Here is a 20636-nt window from a genome sequence, read left to right as displayed (position 1 = left end):
TTCTCGCAGGGGCTGGGGCTGTAGGTTCACGCTGGGGTCATTTTAAGTCACCACCCACACACTCATCTCTAATAGGAGGGCCCAGTGGAGCTCCTCCTCGGTTCCCTAAGCACCTCTTTTGGGGAACCTCCCATAGCGCCCCACCTAGGGCGGGGTAGGGCTCAGCCAGGCCAACTATCTGAAGGCAAATTGCTAGGACCAGAAGGCAGGATCCCATACCCTCCTGGCTTTCCCCAGAATAGGGGGCGGTCTTTCTGAACCTGGAGATACCAAGCAGAAACTAGGATTTGTAAAATCTGGTTTGGGGCAGCTGAGGCCAGAGGCCAGAATCCACAGCCTGAAGGTCTGGCCTACCGGCCCCACCCAGGCGCCCTCCTTCCTCTGCTCCGCCTGGGCCAGCCCACACCTCCCAGCCCCCCGCCCCCAGAGCCTTCCTTCGTGGAGCCTGCAGTCACCCAGCCTTCTACGCTTCCCCTCAACCCTCTTGAACTAGATCTAAGTGCTTATCATGGACTCTCCTCCCCACAGCCCCCGCCCCCCACCACCAGGTTCTTCAGGGCAGGAGTGATGCTGTGTGTTGACCTAGACCCAGGTGGCAAAAGTCCCTGAGATGGGCTGTTTCTGGAGCCCTAGGAGTGTCCCCGTCAGGGGCTGGGAGGGCAGGTGGGACAAGAAGCTCTCTGCGCCTGCCACCTGCCCGTGTTGCCTCCTGTACTCCTCACGGAGACCTCGTGAGCCTGACCTCCCCTGCTTCTTACTGCACACGATAAGCAGGATGAGAAAACTAAGAATGGCTAAGTAGCTTTGCCAAGGGCCACACAGCCGAGGAGGGATGGCCCGTGTCCTTGGGTCTTCCGCACTGCACCCTGGTGCCTCCCGACAGTGGAAGAGGGTGGGGAGGAAAGGCACCAACCTGACCCACTGTGTTTTGTGGGTGGTTTCCTCTGATGTGTGCCCGATGGCCGTGCACCCGCAGGCGCAAGTTCAGGCCCGTGTGAGCCTGAGTTAAAGCGGCAAGGGTGGGGCCCTGGCATTCTTGGTTGGACCATGGTCTGGGCACCCCAGTGAAAGGAAGAGGCCTCTGGCCCCAGGCTGGACTTACTTGCCTTCTCTCCTGCCATTTCCACCTTGGCCTTCCTCTAAGCTTTCCCCAGTCAGCAGGTTCCAGGGCGATGCCAGAAGTGGGCAGGGGTGGCTGCTGGGGGTATGTGTGCCCCAGAATGGGCACAATGGGCTGCACAGCCTTTCCGAGCTGGTGTCCCCCCCACCTCCCACTCAGAGCAAAGAGCAACCTCTCTAGCAGTGTGGGAGCTGCAGGGACCTGGGGAGATTACCATGCTTGTTTATCTGCCACCCCTGCCCCCCCCCCCGGCTCTTCTGGGGCCACCCTGGTAGCCCAAGGTAGGTTGCCTGAGGCCGAGTTGCGTCTGGGGCTTCCTTCCGTGGGCTGGGGGCTGGGGGCATTGCTGGTGGCCCGTGAAGACTAAGCGTTCCTTGGAAGCCAGACCGTGATGCCTGCTCTGTGTCTGGCACTCTGCTAGACATTGTGAGGGCAGCAAAAGGTAGCAAAGTCCTCCTGTTGGCCTGGGGAGCTCCTAGCATCACACACTTCAGAGGAGGGTTTCTAACCCACGTGCTGCTGGATCCATGCTGACGGAGGGCAAGGGAGGAGGCAGCCGGGAGGGGCACAGCAGCCGGGAGGGGCACTGGGCTGATTCTAAAGGATGGAGGGTTTTGGGTGGACCAGAAGAACAGCAAGAATATTCTTGGTGGCAGCATGAGCAAATAGTAGCCGTGGGGATGAAATGTGGTGGTATTTAGGAATAGCGGGGAGACTGACGTCCCCACAGGCACACAGTGGCAGTGTATGTGTGTGTGTGTGTGTGTGTGTGTGCGTATGTGTATACATGTGCTGGGGATTCACAGCATGTCAGTGTAGCTGCTAGAGTGAGCCAGATTCTAGAACCCCAAGCCTGAGCTCTAGTCTCTTCTGCCACTCTGGTGGTCTCCATCCTTCCTACTGGTCCCAGCTTTGACTCAGTTCCCAGGCCTAAACTGTCAGCCCCAGAGCCTACCTGGCATAAGCCTCCCTTATTCTCCCTGCCAGCCCTCCACCTCACCGGGGCCTGGCCTTCCTTTGCCTTTCAGAGGCCTGGAAAAGGATGGGAGCCTCGGCGAGGGCGTCCCCCTGAAGAAGCAGAGTGGCATGCACCTGACTCTGCCCGATGCCCATGATGCAGACTCCGGTAAGAACTAGCCCGTGGTCAGCCGTCCGTGGGGTCCACAGCTCACTCTCCCAGCCTGAGCACGAACAGGGAGAGTGGCATCTGCCCGGCCTGGCCAAACCCACCCCCCAGAGCCTGGTGCTGAGGAGCTAAGGAGCTGCCTCCAGGCACCGTTCTGGCACCTTCCCACCCATCCTGCTCTGGAGTGGGAAGTGAGCAGCTGGAGCAGGCAGGGGAAGGACCCTGCGTCCTGGGCGAGGGTGCAGAGAGGAGAGCCAGGGCAGGGAGATGGCTGTGGAGCCTAGAAACCGTCTCCCCCGAGGCTAAGCTCAAGGCCAGGGTCTACCTGAAGTGTCCTTAGTAGACGGAGTCAAGTAGGATGGAATGAGCTGAGCTTCAGTTTACAGCGAAGCCCAGAGTGGACTGTTTCAAGTGAGGGCCTGATGAAAGTGGAATGGCCCAGGCGCAGGAGAAAGAACTAGTCACGGGAACGGAGCGTCAGGGAGGTGTATTTAGTGGCATTGCTCATTCTGTCTGCCTCTGTGGACCTGAGCCGATCACACCTTTGCTGTCCCTGATGGAGCTGGATTGCCCGTGCCGAGCCCCGCACCTGACTTAGAGGCACGTCCGAGGGGCACTGGGCTGACTGTGGAGCTGCTGACTCCAAAGAGGGGACGGGGAAGGAGGGCCCGGCACCCTTGCAGTGAAGGGGGGACGAACCACGAACAAACGATTAGCGCTGCACGTGGGCTCGTCCTAGAAACAGAAACCATCTGTGGAGTGCCCCGCGGGCTGCCGAGTTTATCTGGGGGGGGACCGTGCTCACATTCCACCTGCACAGGAAGTGTAAATGTCGACGGCTTGTAGATCCTGGGCAGGGACCCGAGTCACCCAGAACTGCCACGGGGGAGGCTCTGCAGAGGGCACAGGGTCCGGCCTGAGCCGCTGCCCGAGGCTTCGGTGCGGCGCAGCCTCAGATGGGACCTTCTTGTAGGAGAAACGATAATATGCACCTGTGAAAACAGAAAGCCACGAGAGCAGAAGGGAGAAGAGAAAAATTCTCATTTCACCACCCAGACCTTCATAATGGCCTTTCAGACCTTTCTCCCAGGCCCCTATTTCTTCCCTAGAAAAATGTCATTGTGCCCTTTCTCAGCTTTTTTTTCCCCTAACCGTATGCCGTGAACATCCTTCTGCACCTGTCTCCCTATTTCTGTGCCATTAGTGTGATGGCCGCAGGGTCTTGGGTGATTCTACCCGCACATATTTTCAGTCACTCCCTGTTGTTGGACATTCAGGTCATTTCTGGTTTCAGTATTACAGACGCCTTTGCCAACACGCAGGACTATCTTCCTTAGTGAAGACTCCTAGGAGCGGGCTTACTGCCCGGGTGCCCCTCCTAAGCGCCTCATCCCAGCCGTGGCTGAGGGTCCAAGGAGGGCTCGTCCCGGTGCGTCCGTCAGCTGGTTTGCGACCACTCAGCCGCCTCCCCTCTTGCTCTGCAGGCTCCCGGCGGGCGTCATCCATCGCAGCCTCCCGGCTGGAGGAGGCCATGTCAGAGCTGACTGTGCCCAGCTCCGTCCTGAAGCAGGGCCCCATGCAGCTGTGGACCACGCTGGAACAGATCTGGCTCCAGGCTGGTGAGTGTCCCTGGCCCCAGTGACAGCCGCCCGCCCGCCTGCCTGCAGGCCTCTCGAGGGCATGTGGGGTGGTGAAGGCCCCTGACAAGGCCTACATAGACTGCAGTACTCATGGAAGGGCCTGGGGATCAGGAACCTGGAGCTCTTTGCCCATCTCTCCCCTAGTTCTAGCTCTTTCTTCTTTGCTTGGCCTAAGAAGAGTCACTTCATCTGTCTGGCTGTGGGTTTCCTTCCCCACCACATGGGGACAGGGCCTGCCTGCCTGCCTCAGGGAGGCTCTCTGGCAGCAAATACAAATGTAAGAAAATTGGAGGAAAAACCACACAGATGGATAGCCTTCCTAGTCTCAAAGACAGGCCCCGTCCCTCCTCCTTACCCTCCCTCTCCTGAGTAAAACTAGTTAGTAAAACCAGCTCAAGCCCCAGAGAGCTCACAGAATTGCTGGAGAAGAGGTGAGGTCTGGTGGCATAGTTCAGCGATGGCAGAGGGCTGGTAACGCTGAGGTGGCCATTCAGGTGACAGTCCCTCTTGATAGGTAACTGGCACCACTGCACCGTGGAATGTGAGGGTCAGTTACTGTGGGGGACACAGAGAGCTTCAGGATCCCATAGGGCTGGGTTCTCCTGCCAGCCCCCTACTGCCCGCCCTGATCTAAAATGAGCTCGTGAGCAAAGTGGTCAGTGCCGTGTGGGGCACATAATAGGTGCTCAGTGAAGCTCCTCCCCTGTTTTCTGGTTACCCTGACAGGTGTCCATCTCTCCCCAGGGGCTGGCACCTACAGCCCCCCAGGGGAGACGCAGAAGAGACTGCAGGTAGAAAGTTCCTGAGCTGAGCGGACATTGCAAGTCATTGCAAGTCAGAGGCAGAAAGTGGTTCACTGGGGATCTGAGGCTTCCCGCTGCCTGGACTTCACATAAGGCCCCATTAGCATGCAGTACTCCCCCTACTCTCCCACCACAGCTTCTTTACTCTGGGGGGAGAAATTGGACCAGCATGCACAGGCTAAACAGGGAAGCATGTTCATAACGCCAACAGCGCCCCAGTTAGCATATCAGGGTCCCTTAGGCGGCCAGGGGTGTGTAAGGGGCATGCTCACCAGCCAGCTTGTTGCATCCTAAGGAGCAAGAGGAATGTTGAAACTCCGAGGGATATGAAGCAAGGCCTCCCCTTAGGCAAAGAGCCCCCTGTCTTCTTCGAAGACATGGAGCCAGCACGGCTCCCTAGGGGCACGCCAGAGCCCCCGCCGCTCCACGTGCCAGGGTAGGAGGCTGCGCCCTCACTGGGCCTTTACCACGTGTCCCCAGTAATGCGGTGATCAGATCCGGGGGGCTGTGCGTTGCCTGCTCTGGGGCTCCCAGGCCTTTATTCTATTGATACGCACTATCTACCACCATCAGCAAATGAACACGTTTTGCATTTCACAAGCCTGCTTTCCATTGCTCAAGGGTGCTGCTTTATGCTCAGGGTACTAGTATGTTCTGGTAACTCCGGGGAAGGTTAACTCATTGGCCTTCCTGAAGCTTGTAATCAGGCTTGGGAATAATCAGTATAAATACATGCCCCTCAGTAACTTGCACATTAGCCTCTCTCGTCTGGACATTAGCCTAGATATTCAGCCCCCAGAGAACTCTGGGAACAAAACCTGAATGCTTTGAATGTGGTGCGGGGGGAAGGGTTGGGCCGTGTGGCATTGGGAGGCAGGTTTGGGTGTGTGTGACTGATCCAAAATGGCAGTGACTTCTGCAAGGTAGACGTTTTGTTGTCCTTTTGTAAAAGTTCAGAGATGGTGCCCTTGACTGGGATGACAGCTCTGCTCTCCTGGTCCAGGGCCCTAGGTTCCTTCCATTTTGTTGGCTCTGCTCTCTGTGGGGTGTCACTCTCACCCCTGTGACCCATCATGGCTCTTCATCATGTTCACCTTCCGAGGCATAACCAGGGAGAGCAGAAGAAGGGGACACCCCTTCTCTGTAAGGACATATTTTGAAAATTGCATACATCAGTCCCCATCATGATCCATTGGCCAGAACTTAGTCACATGACCACACCTAGCTGCAAAGGACTCTGGGAAGTGTCACTGTCCTGGTTGTCCATATGGCCCATGGAAAATCAGGGGCTCTGTCATTATTGGAGAAAGAGAGAAGAGACTGAGGGACAGCTGCCACAGCCAGAAAGGGAAGTAAGAAAGCGTCCCAGGTTTCCCCTCTGAGCACGGGAGGGTTCCGGAGCAGTCTGCGCTCCATAAGCTGTTGGCGTCAGCAGCAAGCATGTGCCGAGCACATACTGAATGAAGGGCTGCCAGGACCAAATCACCGAGGCACAAACTTCTCCCTAACCTCACCCCCGACCTGAGCCAGGCTCAGAGTATCGTCACCAGCGTCCCCACCCCCACCCACCCGCCTAACGATCCCAGCAGCTGCAGCAAATGTGCAGGAACGGAAAACATCCTCCTTTTTCACTTTGGAAGGAGCTCATCCCCCAGCTTTCGTTCAGGATGAATTACACCCGGGCCGCTGCGGCTCCATCAGTACCCGCCTTTGGTTGCGCGACGGTACCCTTCCTCTCCCAGCTCTTGTCCTCCTCCCTGCTCTCTCCAGGCCTCCGTCCCTTTCCAGTCAGAGGTGACAAGCATCACGGGGCGCTGCCACTTGAGAGATGCGTTCCAGGAACGTTGCCTCTTTGGCAGCGGGTCCGTGTGACAGTGGGCGAAGTACGAAGCCTCCCAATGCCCCCGGATCCTGCGTGTCGAGCGGTGCCTTTTGGAAGAGCAAGAGGGCTCACCTCCCTCTGTCCCTGCAGCTCATGTCTCTGGGAGCTAACAGTGTGCTGGGGGGGGGGGGGGAGATAGACGTAAGGAAGAGTTCCCCTGCCCTGGAGGTCCAGGGGACTCCTAGGCGGCCATGGGCTTTCACTCGGTTGGGGAAGCTGGCTTGAGTCTCCGCTCCCACATGGCAGGTGCACAGTGTCTGGGCACTGGGCACAGAGCTCCACCTGCTAAACAGATGCGTCAGGCGAGAGCCAGTGCACCCCCTGGTCCAGGCTGAACCTGTGCCCAGAGAGCCTGTAAGACGGGCAGAGCACCTTTGCCCAAGCATCTCAGAATGGGGACCACCGGTGGGGACAGTCCTCAGGAGGGCCTGGGCGTTGGTAGCTAAATCGACCCCAGCTGTGAGCCGGGCAGACTGGGGAACTGGGGTGGGGTGGCCAGGGCTGTGTCTAAAGATCATCTTCATTATAAAATTACAGTCACGGGAGGGGCGCCTGGGTGGTGCAGTCGGTTAAAGTATCCAACCCTTGACTCTTGATTTCGGCTCAGGTAGTGATCTCAGGGTTGTGAGATCGAGCCCCATGTCAGCTCAGCCTGGGCATGGAACCTGCTTAAGATTCTCTCTCTCCCTCTCCCTCTGCCCCAACCCCACCTTTTCTCTCTCTCTCTCTTCTCTCTCTCTACCCCTCCCTCCATCTAAAAAAAAAAAAAAACAAAATACAGTCACTGGAGAAGCTCTGCCATACCCGTGGTCCCACCTGCTCCTCTTGTGTTTTGTTCCCTCATCTCTCATCCCTTTATCTTCCCTCACGCTCCCCTCTGTCCCAGCTCCCCACCCTTCTCCCTCCTGCCTTCTGTGCCTTCTTCCCACGTCCCCTCTTGCCTTGCTCTGGCTTTTTCTTCTTCCCTCCTCTGCCGGCACCCCCTCCTCCCAGCTGTCGAGTCACTGAGGAGAGCACTCGGGGACAGGAAGTCGCGAGCCCAGTCCCTGCAGCCTTGACTCCCTTGTGGCCTGAGGAAAATCGGGCCCTTCTCTGGGTCCCTGGGGTGGAGGCTCTCAGACCACCTGCAGAATGCCTTTAGACCTTCGGATCCTCTGTTATTCATTCTCTTGGTTCCCTGGCCGCCTCTCTCACTCCTTCCTTGTCTGCCTCTCCCCCTTCTCCTTTATTCTGGGTGTCCATATGTCCTGAAGGTCTGCTCCATGGGGAGGACGCTTGTGTCCATTAGGGGGCAGTTTTGGTGATCCCCTCTGGGGTTCAAGGCTAGCTAAGGGCCTAACCTTAACTTCTTTCCTGAGCTTCTCGCTGAGGCATCTCTGCCTTTTGCCTGGGTGCCCCTCCTTTCCGAGGTCCCATGGAAGGTCTCTAGGAAGCACCTCTCATGTCAGAGGCCCCTGAAAGGCCATAGACCTGACCCTGGGCCCTCCCTCACCCCGCCCCTCAGCTCAGGAGGAGCCCGGGGGCAAGGCCCTCCCTGCCAAGAGGGCGTGCAAATAGCACGTGAAGAGTGAGTTCATCCCCCGACCTGGGGCTGGGGTGGGGCTTGGCTCTGACAGAAAGACTGGAACCAGCTCTGGGTGCAGGGTTAGATCAGGATGCCTCAGAAAAAAATAATAAAAGGGACTGTTGCAAAGCTCCAGGGAACAGATGTTTTCCATTTGGAGCCTGCCGAGAGAAGCACAGAGGGGGGTGGGTGGAGAGAGATGGACGGAAGAGGGAGAAAAGCTGAGACACAGAGGCAGGAGGGGAGGTCAAGGGTAGGCAGACAGGAAGATGAGAGAAGTGGGGAAATTGGGATGGAGGGAGAGAGAAGTTGCTGAGGGCATGGGAGAGGGGCCCTCGACACTGGGGACAGCAAGGTCTGTTTGCCGGGGTGGTGGCCAGGGCTGTGAGAATTCAAGCAAAGTCCGGTAACAGAGAGTGCGCCCTCCGGGGCGGAGGCCAGGATGGGTGGGTACCTTGGGGCCCCAGCAGTCAAGGCCGGGAGGTCGAGAAATCAGGGCAGTGGATGGGCACGGTGCCACACGTGGCTCCTGCTGTAGCCGAGGCCGGCTGGCTGGGGAGCACCATGTTTGGTAAAACAATTGCCGAGGCTAGGAAGAAGGGGTGCACTGCAGCCCCCAGACCTGTGGGCCCGGCTGCAGGTCAGAGGCCCCGCCCTGGAGGCTGAGCATGCCAGGGACTGTGTGCAAGGCGGCCAGGAGCCCTCAGGAGACCTCGTTTCTCTGGCTCTGTTCTGTGTCATCTGGTTTCCTGCCTAACTGGTAATGAAGTCCATTGGACCAAAGCAGCCCTACCTATTTTTCCGGGCATGTTCTCTGGTGTGTGGCCAGCCCAGCAAGACCCAGAGCCCCAAGGAAAGAGGGAGGTGGGGATCCCTGTAATTGAAATCTGTTGATATGAAGGCACTGTGAGGAGTCCCTAAGGGAGAGACCAGAAACAGCCTCTAGAGCCAGGGACTCAGAAGACGGGCCGGCAAGTTGTAAACAGCTTAATGAGCCATGGCAGGACCAGGCTGGCAGGTGGGCCAGGCCCGGGGCGAGCCTGCCCAGCAAGGGTGAGGGGGAGTGGAAGGCCTAACCTCTGAGCTGAGCTCCTGGTGGTAGAGGAAGCAGCCCCGCGGCGGGCAGGGTTTCCCTGCCCCCAACACTCACTACACACTTCCTTCTGCTTCTCCCCTCGCTTTCAGTGACCCTGGGAAGTTCGGTCATGGTGGAGCCCAGCCCTGCGGGTCAGCACAGCCTCCCTTCTCTCTGTCAGTCTAACTGCCCCTGCGCCTTCAGGCCCCAGCTCAAATGTTGCCTCCCCCAGGAAGACTTCCCTGACCACACCAGCACAGCTGACCTGACCCCTTCTGAGTGCTCGGGGCTTTCAGAATTGGCACCTGTCACTCCATTGCCTTGGCTCACTCCAGCAGTTTGGTTGCTCAGCTGTCCCACCTCCCCCCATCTCCAGTCTTTCTCCTTCTCCTGGGAGGGCCAGGCACACAGTCAGTACTTAATAGTTGCACACTGGACCCTCAGTTATGAATGCAGCCTGCTCAGAGCCCCGGGAAGCAGCTCCAGAAGGGAGCACAACAGCAGAGGAGAGGAGAGCCTAGGCTGAGCTAGACAAACCCCTGAGCTTGGGCCAGCCCTCCCTGCACGGCCCTGGCTCAAAGCCCGCCCTTCCTGGCCTCACCTTCCTGGGCTTTCTGCCTTGGGACTGTGCCGCTCAGACTGTCCACGAGGACGAGAGCCTGCATTTCTCTCTGGCCTGATCGTGGGGGCCTGGCTCCTCTGTGTTCACTGAATTCTTCCAAAGTCTCATCCCCGCTAGAGAAAAAGAGCCCCCTTGCTCAGAAAGGCTTCTGTAGTATTATAGGATGTGGCAAGCTACTTATTACACAACGAACTTAGGCAACATTCATGCTGACTACCCCAAGTGCCGTGTGCTGCCGTCAGGGCCTTACGCTTCCTTCCTGCTGCTTGTCGGAACAGGAGGACATGATGCCTGGGTCCGGGTTTTCCACCTCTTTTTGGGAGCTTCTTTCAGGATATCTGTTCCCCACCCCACCTAGACCTAACCCGAATTAGTGTAAGCTCAGCCCTTGGCCAGTGCTAGGAACAGCTCTTGGCGGGCTCGCAAGCCAGGCTCTGCGTGCCCTTCTGTGCTCCCATCTGTGCGCGGGCACCAGTCCCGGGAGGGGCGGCCAAGCCCAGGGCTGCCAGGAGAGAAAGGCTGAGTGGGCCACGAGGCCGAGCTGCCAGCCTAGCCAGCCTGTTTCTAAAAGTGCCTGCTGTGGGCGTGTACCTGTGCGGCGTGGGTCTGCAGTGTGCCTTTATGTGGGCTGGCCTGGGATTGGGGATGGCCCCGTTTCCCACTGAGCTGGGGAAGAAGGCAAACTGGTTATGGGACAGATCATCTGAGCTTGGTGGTGAAAGGCATGGGCAGCCCCTGTTCTCTCAGTGTGGCAGAAAGTCCTGGGCTTTGGAGGGAGGCCCAAGCTGCTGGGAACCCAGTGCTGTCTTGCCCCTTTCTAAGGAGGGACTGGAGTGAGGTCCCCCCACTCTCGGCCTGGCTTGTTAGTGCAGGGCCCATGAGAGCGCCTGCTGGGAGGGGTACATGAGAGAAGACACTTGGCAGAAGCAGGCCTTGGCCCACTGTCCATCTCCAGGAGTGTGGGCCGTTCGGGAACATGCACCTGCCTCGTCCTGATCGGCCTCCATCCCCCACCCCCAGCCTCTCAGTCGTCAGGTAGAGGGACGCTGCAGAAAGCCACCCAACCTTTACGAATGCCACTCGTGCCCCCACTGCCAGGCTTGGAAGTCAGCCTGATGCCACCCCCGGGTCCACTCCTGACTCTCCCTGTGGCCTTAGGCAACTTCCCCACCCTTTCTGTGCCCAGGAACCGCTCCCCGAAGCAGGGTCATGAAAGTGCTTGTTGCGTGGCTTTTGTGAATGTCGGCGGAGAGGGCCTGTGCGGAGCGGGTAGCACGGTGCCTGACAGCGAGCGAGCACTCAGAAACCATTACCTGCCGGGCCCAGGCGGTGACTCCAGGGAGGCTTCCCCTCACTCGAGACCCTCGAACTCGGGGCTGCTGGTCGAGTGCAGGGAGCGGGCCTCTGCTTCTGCCTTTCCCTACCACTGTCAACTCACTGTCCTTCTGCTTTCACAGCTGAGCTGTTCATGGAGCAGCGACACCTCAAGGAGGCAGGCTTCTGCATCCAGGAGGCGGCGGGCCTCTTCCCCACGTCGCACTCGGTACTCTACATGCGGGGCCGGCTAGCCGAGATGAAGGGCAGTTTGGAGGAGGCCAAGCAGCTGTACAAGGAAGCTCTCACGGTGAACCCCGACGGCGTGCGTATCATGCACAGCCTGGTGAGTCTGCCCCGGCCCCCGAAAAAGGCCTCGGGGTCCTCGTCCCCTCTCACCCCCTCCCATCTGCGCGTGCGCTGGTGTCTGCCGGGACGTGGCCTCCCTGCTGTGCTGGGAGAGACAGCTGGCTTGTCGACGCACGCCGTTCCCTTTCATTTGGAGCCTGCCTGAGGATGAAAAAATCCAGGATGGGTTGATATTCTTTGTAACTCTAAGCTTCTATAAAGCAATGTGACCCCAAAGGGGTTCTTCATTAGATCCTTGCCCTAGACACTGTAGGCAAAGTACTCCGCTTTCTGGGAGTCCCCAGGCCCTCCGTGCTCACTGGGCTACCTCTCCCACTTTGGAGGTGCGCTGTGCCTCTTTGGTGACATTCAGGGCATCTCCTGGGCTGGGCTGTCATGTCAGGCCTGATTCAAGCACCCATGGAAAATGGCCCCTGGCGGGGGGGGTTGGGAGTGGGTAAGAGGGCCCAGCAGCCCCCAGTCCTAGGACGTGGCCTAGGGTGCCCAGGGCTCGGTGACTTTCTGTGGTCAGGTCTGGAGGCCGGGAGCAGGATGCTGGTGTTCTTGGCTTGCCTTTGCTGTTCTCGTTCTGGGTGATCGTGAGTAAGTCGGCCCCCTTCTCTGAACCTCGGTTTGACTTATCTGTGCAATGGGGATTCTCTGATAGAGGAAACATTTATTGAAACCTGCTCCGACGGCTGGTATAGTAGACCGGTGGGGTAACCGTGTTTCCCTTCCTTTCTTAGCTACTTCCAGAGAGCAGGTCATCAGGATAAACATAATGCTCCGAAGTGTACAGGCCTACGTCAGCACAGTGGTTTTTGAAGTACAATTTAGGAGCACCCCATTAGTGACACAGTCTTCCCCTGTTGAGGTACAGGTCCCACCTCAGACGCCCCCCATGAGCGTTCTCTGAGGGGAGTGGCCATGAGGGCGTCACCGACATCTGCCACATGCGGAACACAAAGGGGTCAGAATGACTCCAGATGGCTGCAGGGTTATCATTGCCAGAAGGGGTCTGATTCCTTCCCAAAGAGAAGCCACAGGGAGTTCGATTTCCGCTCAGCGTCAGGAACAACAGTATAGCCCTCAGAACAGGACAAGTCCAAACTCAGGAGTTGTATGGTGAGGACATTGCCAAGGGAATGGAAAATGCACTGGGGGGGAAGAGCTGGACCAGGTCATCTTTATAAGAGCCCCTGAAAACAGGTTAGAGCCTCCCAGCTCAGCTGTTATCCCCGCTGCCTGATATCTGAAAGGATTTCTACCTCGGGCCCACGTGAAGGTTCTGCGTCAGCTGAAGACAGCCCACGCAGTGACGTCACACCCGGGCCCGCGTTCCCCTCCACATGGCTGTGTTGCCTTGCAGTCTGCTCAGCAAAGGGTTGGTTTTTGCAAGGCACAGCCTCCTTCCTCCCGCAATTCAGACATTAGCTCCTGTGACAAATGGCTCCCTGGAGGTCACATCCAGAAACTGGATTAGGGTGGTGGGAGGGAGGCTGCGCGCTGGCTCCTGAGGCCTGCAGCCAGGCAGAGATGGCTGCCTTCCCCTGCGCTGGCCCATCGGAGCCCGCCGCCTCAGTCCCTAAAACCCGGTGAAGTCTGATAACAGGTACGATTTTGAAGTAACAGTGTACCATTTTTCATTTATGCTCATTGTTGGTAGCTATTTTCCTGAAATTGAAGCCGCTTCCAAAGGCGGGTTTCCATAGTAACCAAAGAGCGGGCCCTGAGTGGCTCCCTACAGATGTTTCTGAAATGGCCCCTTTTCTCTTCCCGGGGTGCCTGGCTGAGGTGATGAAATGAGAGCAAGTCAGAGCCAGGCCTGCCCAGTGTTCAAGTTACAGGCAAGCAGAGGGACAGTCGGCTCTGGCGTGGGCAGCCCCGTTCGCTTTCCACATGCTCTGTTCCTGCCAGCAGCCCACACATATGCATGAAGAATAGCAAATTTCAGGTCTGGAGAAGATTTGCGAAGCACTCTTTTCCCAAAGACGCAGGAACACTGTGGCATGTTGATCTCCAGCATTCCCTGATGTGAGAGTCTTTCCTGGGCCGGCTTCGGGCTCAGGACATCTGGGATCTCATCCTGGCTCTGGCTCTAATTCACTCGGGTGATTTAGGAAAACACACATGTAACTTCCACATTCCTGATGTCTCCTTTGGTGAATGAATAATAATCGGCGTCATTCCTAGACCAGTGCTAATCACGGGAGGTGACGCACGTGCAGGTGCCTCTAGAAAGGCCAGCAGTGCAACATCAGAGAAGGCAAAACAGCACATGCGCCCCTACTCTCCAGTCCCTCACCCGGGACAGACATTGCTAATCAATCCCAGCACTTTTTCTCACTGGGCACAGATCTTTTTCACCATGGTACAACATGAGGGGAGCCACTACCTGGCAGTCTAAGTCAACTTGGCCTTTATGTAAGGGATTCGTTGTAAAAGTAGTAGAGAATGAGAGAGACACATCAGTTGTCTCAGCCTTTGTGAACTCTGGAGGTTGGTGCATCCTTGGAGAATTATCCGGAGAAAGGATCATGGAGGGGAACTGGTATCCACTGCCCCCCCCACCCCCCGCCATGCAGTCATCGCGAAGGCAGGTTCCCAAGGAGGACATCCTGGACTTGCCACACTACTGTGGTTCTATGAGGACATCAGCCTCTGATAGGTGCAAGGAGAGGAGAGGCTCCCCTCCCCTGAGAGCACAGCCACCCAAGGCCGGGGCTGGGAGAGCTCTGGATCCCTCCGTGAGCTGTGTGGATGCTGGGTTCAGCCTTACAGTCCTGAGGGCAGGATCATCAAACACCAGGACACTGACCTCACAGCCTCTCCCTGGGGCCGGGTACATGGGACAGGAGATGTGGGGACAGCCTCGGGGAGTGTTAGGCTACTGCTCTTAGGAGGCAGGGTTCTGGCATGGCTAAGAAAATGAACTGTGGCCCAGAAGCAGGTTCTTACTCTCCCCGTCCTGTTGCCCTCCCTGCCCTGCCCTGCCCTGCTCTGCCCTGGTATGGATGGGAGGCGTTTCCATGGTTCAGGCTCCATCCTGGGCTAAGCTCAGGCTTTTCCAGCCAGCAGGCAGCACAGAGACACAAGCTTAGCCGTGCTCTGCCCGTGCCCCAGAGGAATCTGTGCCATCGGGCCCTGGCCCTGAGGGCTGCCTCCTCCACAGGGCTCACAGATGGCCAGCTTGCTTCAGGAAACTATCAGATGCAGAAAGAAAAAGCTATGCTCTCTGCAGATGGAAATTCCTAGCGAAATCTCAGGAGCAGGTCCTGACAGTTTTTGCCAGCTTGGTCTCAGCCTCCCTTCCGGGTATCCAGAAACCCTACTCACTCAGCCTGGGTGTTCAGCCCTTAATTTATAGGCAAAAGCATCTCATTAAGAAGGGGAAACCTGAACTTTTCTTGCCTGCCCTAAGGAAATAAGAGAAAGGAGGCAGGGCCCTTCCCAAGATCAGCAGAGAAGTTGGCCCCCATGTGGCACTGTTCTTCAGAGAAGGCTCCATGGGCTTGATGGAGAGGAATCAGAGGCAGCCTGCACGCCTCTCTCTGAGCCTGTCTCTGCCCTGCCACCTCCCAGGAGGCTCTCTGCATCTCCGAGGGAACAGGGATGCCTGGGGAAGGCAAGGAAGCCAGGAACGACTAATGGAATGGTCCAGTCACGGAGGGCCCTCCCAAGAGGGCTGTGAGGTCACCTGACTTTAATGGTGGGCGGGTCACTAGCCCTGGTCACAGACTGACCGTCTTCCCTGCCTGCCCCAGGGCTGAGCCAGGAGTGTGGATGCTTCGATGCAGCCTGTCTCACTGCAGGAGACGGCACGAGAGACTCGGCCGCGAGCGGACAGGCACACTGCCTCCCCGCCCGTTGCTTTTGCGGGCGGCACCCACCCTGCTCTCCTGGGGACAGGCTCTGGGGTTTCCTGGCACCTCTCTGGCTGGGCTGCCCTGCTCCCCTCTGGCCCCTGCCCATGGTTATGTTTTCATCTTGGGACAGAGTTCTGGGCTCTGGTTGCCCTGTCCCCCCAGAACCCTTTCCTCATCGGGCCCCCCAGCAGCAGAGGGAAACTGCCCTAGATGAACTTTGGCTCCTGTGATGTAATTCCCAGGGATGTAATTTGTGGAACAGTCCTGGCCTCGTGATCCAGCCTCCTCTTTCTCCAGATGCTCCTGGATGCCATCCACTGCCCTGATGAGAGTGTGGCAGTGAATCAATTCCCAGCGCTCCTTCCCTCTCGCTCCCAGCGTGGAGCTTGCTGTCTCGTTTCTCAAGTGGGTTTGTGAGATCAAGGTCATGGTCATAGTGTGTAGCTGGCCCCATATGGCCCCAGAAATTCTGGTCCCTCTTTCTCCAGGCGGGGTTTGCCACGGCATCCCCCACGTCCCAGAAGCGGCCCACCACCATCCTTGCGTCTCCCCAAGGTGGGGTCTGAGTTGGCCAGGACCAGGGCTTGGCCCCACCTGGCCCCGCTCGGCCCCACCCTGCGGCTCTGGGTTGGGCCTTTTGCAGGTGCTCCAGGAATCCAACAGCAGGCTCTGCTCTCTAAGGCCAAACAGGCGAACTCTGGTTGCACAGTGCTCCCGCCAGCCCCCTCCCCAATCCTGGAGGGCAGGACTGGACTGGAGAGGGGACACAGCTGAGACAGAGAGTCAGCACTACCAGCCCTCGTGTTCTGGTGGCTCTTGGAGATTACTCCCCCCACCCCAGCTCAGTTTTCCCTTCTGTCTAATGGGGATAATAATTTAGGCTCTTGTGATCTCCAGGGAGGATTTTATTGCTCAGGTGACCTAAGCGCTGTGAAAAGATAAATCAACATGCCCACATTTTTGTCACCATGCATGTGGGAGACTTGGTGGCAAATGGCCGAAGCCTGAGCTCCACCTTAACCGGGATGCCCCACGTCACTGCCGTGGGGCAGGCGTCCCTGGGCCAGACCTCCCCGGGCTGCTGGCAGGGTACTGAGAGGGGAGGAAGGGGGTGCTGGGCGGGGACCGGGGGCCTCAGAGCTGCCTGTAGGTTGTGGCTGCTGCTGGTTGGCTGGGATGGTTTTTAAGCCCCGGTGTCAGAGCCAGCGTGTGTCTGGAGGCGGGAGCGCAGCCTCTGAGTCTCCCTGACCTGGACTTGAGCCCCACTTTGCCTACACTGCTCCACCATGACCGAGTTCCTCAACCTCTTGGCGCTTCAGTGTCCTCATCTGGAAAATGGTAATCACAATGTCAAGCACCTAGGTCTCCTGTTAGGATTAGCTTAACTAATTCTGTAAGTTAATGGCCCAGTAGCTGGGGTTACTTTTACCTTTTCCATGCTGAAACACGGCTCCCAGGCCAGGTTCAGATGCTCTTGGCTTGCAGAGGGAAGTAGAGGCCCAGAGCCAAGCCCCAGAGATTCACTGTAGCGGAGCCTCTCGGTCCTCATTGAGCCCAGGCGACTCTGGCCAAGGCAGAGATGTGCAGGACACCAGCCCCAAGTGCCCTGTGCCTGGGACAAGAGCATCCACAGTGCAAGGCCAGGCTGACCTCAACTGAGAGCAGGAGAAGCCTGCTCCGTAGGCCGGAGTCCGAGGTGAGGGCGAGAGCCATTTCGCGGCTGGTCTCTTCAGCTGATGGGGCCTCCTGGGGACCCGAAACGCTAGGGAGGAGGAGCAGGAAAGGCCAGGTTCTGGGGAGGCCCTGCTCGGCCCTCCACTCTGGCCTCTGTCGGGCCAGGCTGCTTCAGCCTCCGCTTCCTGACTCGAAGGAGGAAAGGTGTCCTGAGCAGCTGAAGACTGAAACCCAGTGCCGGCCCTCTGAAGTCTCCCTGATGCCAGATGAGGCCAGCAAGCACACAGAATAGCAGGGCTTCTCGCTCCTGGGGCCCGATGCCTCGGGGTCTAGGACACCCCACCTGCTGCAGGCTTCCCCCTCCTTGTTGGCTTCCTGAGCTACGGCAGGTGGCTTAGAGGGTGCAGGCAGCCTGAAGGAACAGGAGGGCCCAGAAGTCTTGTACTGTATTGTGCTGTCCATGCAGGGACCCTGAGTCCTTTACACACACACACACACACACACAGCCCGGAATCTGCGCCTGCCCCACCAGCTCTGACAGACGGGGAGCATTGTTGTTTGGCAGGAAAGGTTGGTAGGAACATCTTGTTGGCCATCTGACCTCCTACTGCTGTGGTTTTATTGTGAGTTCTCTCCCTCATTCTTCCCCAGTCCTGCCTGAGGACTGCGTTCCCTGGTGGGAAAGTGGGGTGGAGCAGGAGGCGGAAGGGAGTTCTGGAGGCTCACTGTGTGGAGTGTGTCCCCCAGCCTGGGCCTCACCGGGACTCGAGCCCCTGCCTACCCACCTTGTTCTTGGGCTGGCACAGCCCCCAGCCCACACCGCGTGCCCTCAGCCCAGGCTCAGAGACCATCGAGAAGGTGAAGGAGGTTTCCCTTGGCTCTGGGTCAGGACTTTTGGAAAGGCTTGGGCTTAAGTGTGGGCTCCTGAAGTCCTCACCAACCCAGACAAGGAAGTGGAAGAGAAGCCGCCTGTCATAGACTCTGATCAGAATGGTAGTTAAGCACTGTTGATGTCAGAAAAACATTAGGGTTCAAAGCCGACGACCAAGAAAGAATTCTGGAGACGTCTTAGGTGCAAAAAGGTGATTTTATTAAAGCACGGGAATAGGACCCGTGGGCAGAAAGAGCTGCTCTGGGGTCACGAGTAGTGGCCCGTTATATACTTTCAAGTTGAGAGGGGGTTTGAGATAGAGTAAGTCTCTAAGGAATTTTGGAAGCCAGGTTTCCAGGACCTTGAGGAGGCTAGGTATTGTTGGGAAAAGGTCATTTATTACCGTCTAAGAAAACCTTAGTCATGAGACCCTTTAGATGTATATCGGTGAGCCATATGCTTGGGGGATGATTGCCAAAACATACCTTGGGTTTAAGATAAAGGAAGCTTCCAAAGGTATTTTTATATGTTAAAGTTGGCTTACAGCATCCTGGAGGGGAGGGGTCAGGCTAGGACTGCCTTTTGCCCTTAGCAAAGTGTCAACATCGAGGCAGTTGAGTCCCTAGAGGAAGGTCACTCTGCCTGTTTCAAGGACTTGTCAGTGGGCTGTAGGTGGTAAGGAAATTTCATAATTTTTCTTCTGCCTTTGTTTCCCACCTCACTGTTGGCTTAATTTAGCTCCAAAATCAGTGGTCTGAAAGACTCGCCATGTCTGAAGGGTGTAGCAGGGTCCAGCCCTCCCCTTGTCCCGTAGGCCAGCAGCCCCCTCCCCTCAGCTCTGCCTCCTGCCCAGAGAGGGGAGCTTCGGCGACGGCGCCCCCTCACTGCCCATCACAGGGTGTTCACTTGGAGCACCCAAAGTCCAGGCTCCGCACCTAGCCCTGGGGGCCTGGCTGTGCTCTAGAGTGGGCAGACAGCCTCCAGAGGCCTAGAACCTGAAACCAGCCCAGAATGTGGGAGGAGAAAAGGCAGAGCCCCCTGGGGAGTGACGTGCTTTCTCCTCAAGCCAATATTTACCTTTGAGTCTGTCCACAGCCTTCTGCAGACAGACAGGTCCCACCACAGCCGGGGCCCGCTGGCGTTGGACCTCTCACCTGGGGTGCAGGTATAGGCAGGAGCCCGAAGGGAGGAATGGGTTCTGCCACATGAGCACGGCACCTCTACTGCCCCAGAAGCCCCCCACCTAGTTGGGCTCCAAGTGAGTCTGTCGGCCCCCTCAGCAGGGGCCTCTTCCTGTGAAAGCCTAGGAGAGCTTGTCAACCAGGTGTTAGGTGGGGTCTAGAAGGATTTGTGCCCCTTCTCCCAAAAGGGAGGTAGGAGCGGTCTGGGGCCTTGGAGCTACCCCAGTTCCAGGAGGGATGTGGTGATCCATGGGCTCTGTTCTCAGCCTGGAGAGACACCTCATTCCCAGTCTGGTTGGACGGGTTGAGGCTGACACCTGGGAGAACCTGGCATCCCAAGAGGGGCTGAGCTCCTGAGCACGGGCTGGAATGTGGGCCTCCTCCGCAGGGTGTGTCAGCCTCAGGGTGGGTGAAGGGAGCAACCTCAGAGGTGGCCCCACCCCAGGCTCCTCCCTGCAGCCCCAGGGTCCCCAAGCAGAGGGCTCTTGGGACCAGGAGGCTCCAGCAGCCTCCAGCTGATTCCCTGCTTCCCAGCTGGAAAGGCTGTTACAGAATCCCAGGAATGTGCCTTGCGCTCAGAAAGAAAATTCCCAAAATAACTTCTATAAATACTTGAGGGTAGGAACTGGGAGGGAGCTCTCAGCCTGGCTTGCAGCTGGCCTAGTGCTAGGGGCTGCTTCCCAGGGCAGGCCTCCCCCCACCCCAGAGGAAGAAAAAGACATATACAGCCGGGACCTTCCTGCTGCCCCTCCCCTCTAGGGGACAGTGTCAGGCACTGAATTAATGAGGTAAGATGGTGTGCAGTAGCAATTCTGAAAAAGGAGGGGGACCCTTCTTCTCCTTCATCCTCCATCCCAGGCTGCAGCCTTTGTAGCCCCACAGAGAACCTTGTCTTCCATCAGGCTGCCTGTCCCTGTGGCCTAAGCAGGTCGGTAAGCATGCATACCTAAGTGCCTCTGCTGTGCCTGGCTCAGAACCCAGGACCCTCCCACCTGAGCTCCGTTGAGCTGCCGTCCTGTGGGGAAGAGCCCCGCCAGCAGGAGCCACGGACCCTGTCCCTCTCAGCCCAAGCCGGATTGCACAGCAGAGCCCACCGGTAATGAAGCACAGCTCCAGGTGATGGCGTGGCCAGGAGGGGCTGTCCTCGGCGGCTTCCTGGGGGAGCAGGGTCCTGGGTAGTTGAGATGAGGCCGGATGGTCCCTCCTCCCTGAGATCCAGGAAGGAAGGGAAGGCGGACTGGATGAATGAAGTTGGGAATTTCTGGGGCCTTCCCCCATAGCCCTGCCCTCCCTGAGTGGCCGTAACCTTGGCCCCTCTCAAAGGTGCATTGCTCAGCGTCCATAAGCAACGCGCACATTGCTTTCCAACCGCTGCGGGTGGCAGCCTGGCTACGGCGTCTCCCAGGTGAGGGTCAGAGGCTGGGTCACCCATCAGCACATCTGGCTTCTCTTGGCTCAGGGTGCTCCCTGGCCAGAGTGGGTAGGAGTCATCGGGGACATTTGGATGGAACTGTGCTCCCACCATCTCCCTGGAAACCTGTTCTCTGGGT

At 57.8% G+C, this 20636-nt stretch overlaps 1 protein-coding gene across 2 annotated transcripts in view; it reads left to right on the top strand.

The window, feature by feature from the left end:
- The window catches only part of TTC7A (tetratricopeptide repeat domain 7A), a 115238-nt gene that overhangs the window by 90367 nt on the left and 4235 nt on the right, over positions 1 to 20636 (top strand). For both annotated transcript variants that reach the window (XM_040623505.1, XM_008699839.2), the window contains 3 exons: positions 2149 to 2246; positions 3731 to 3865; positions 11290 to 11492. In XM_040623505.1, the coding sequence (XP_040479439.1) occupies positions 2149 to 2246; positions 3731 to 3865; positions 11290 to 11492 (436 nt within the window). The remainder of the gene's footprint in view (positions 1 to 2148; positions 2247 to 3730; positions 3866 to 11289; positions 11493 to 20636) is intronic.

This window comes from Ursus maritimus, unplaced genomic scaffold (genome assembly GCF_017311325.1).
Source record: "Ursus maritimus isolate PB19 unplaced genomic scaffold, ASM1731132v1 scaffold_6, whole genome shotgun sequence".
NCBI lineage: Eukaryota > Metazoa > Chordata > Mammalia > Carnivora > Ursidae > Ursus > Ursus maritimus.
The sequence above is the reverse complement of the archived record's forward strand: the minus strand, read 5'-3'. Positions and strand labels throughout refer to the sequence as shown.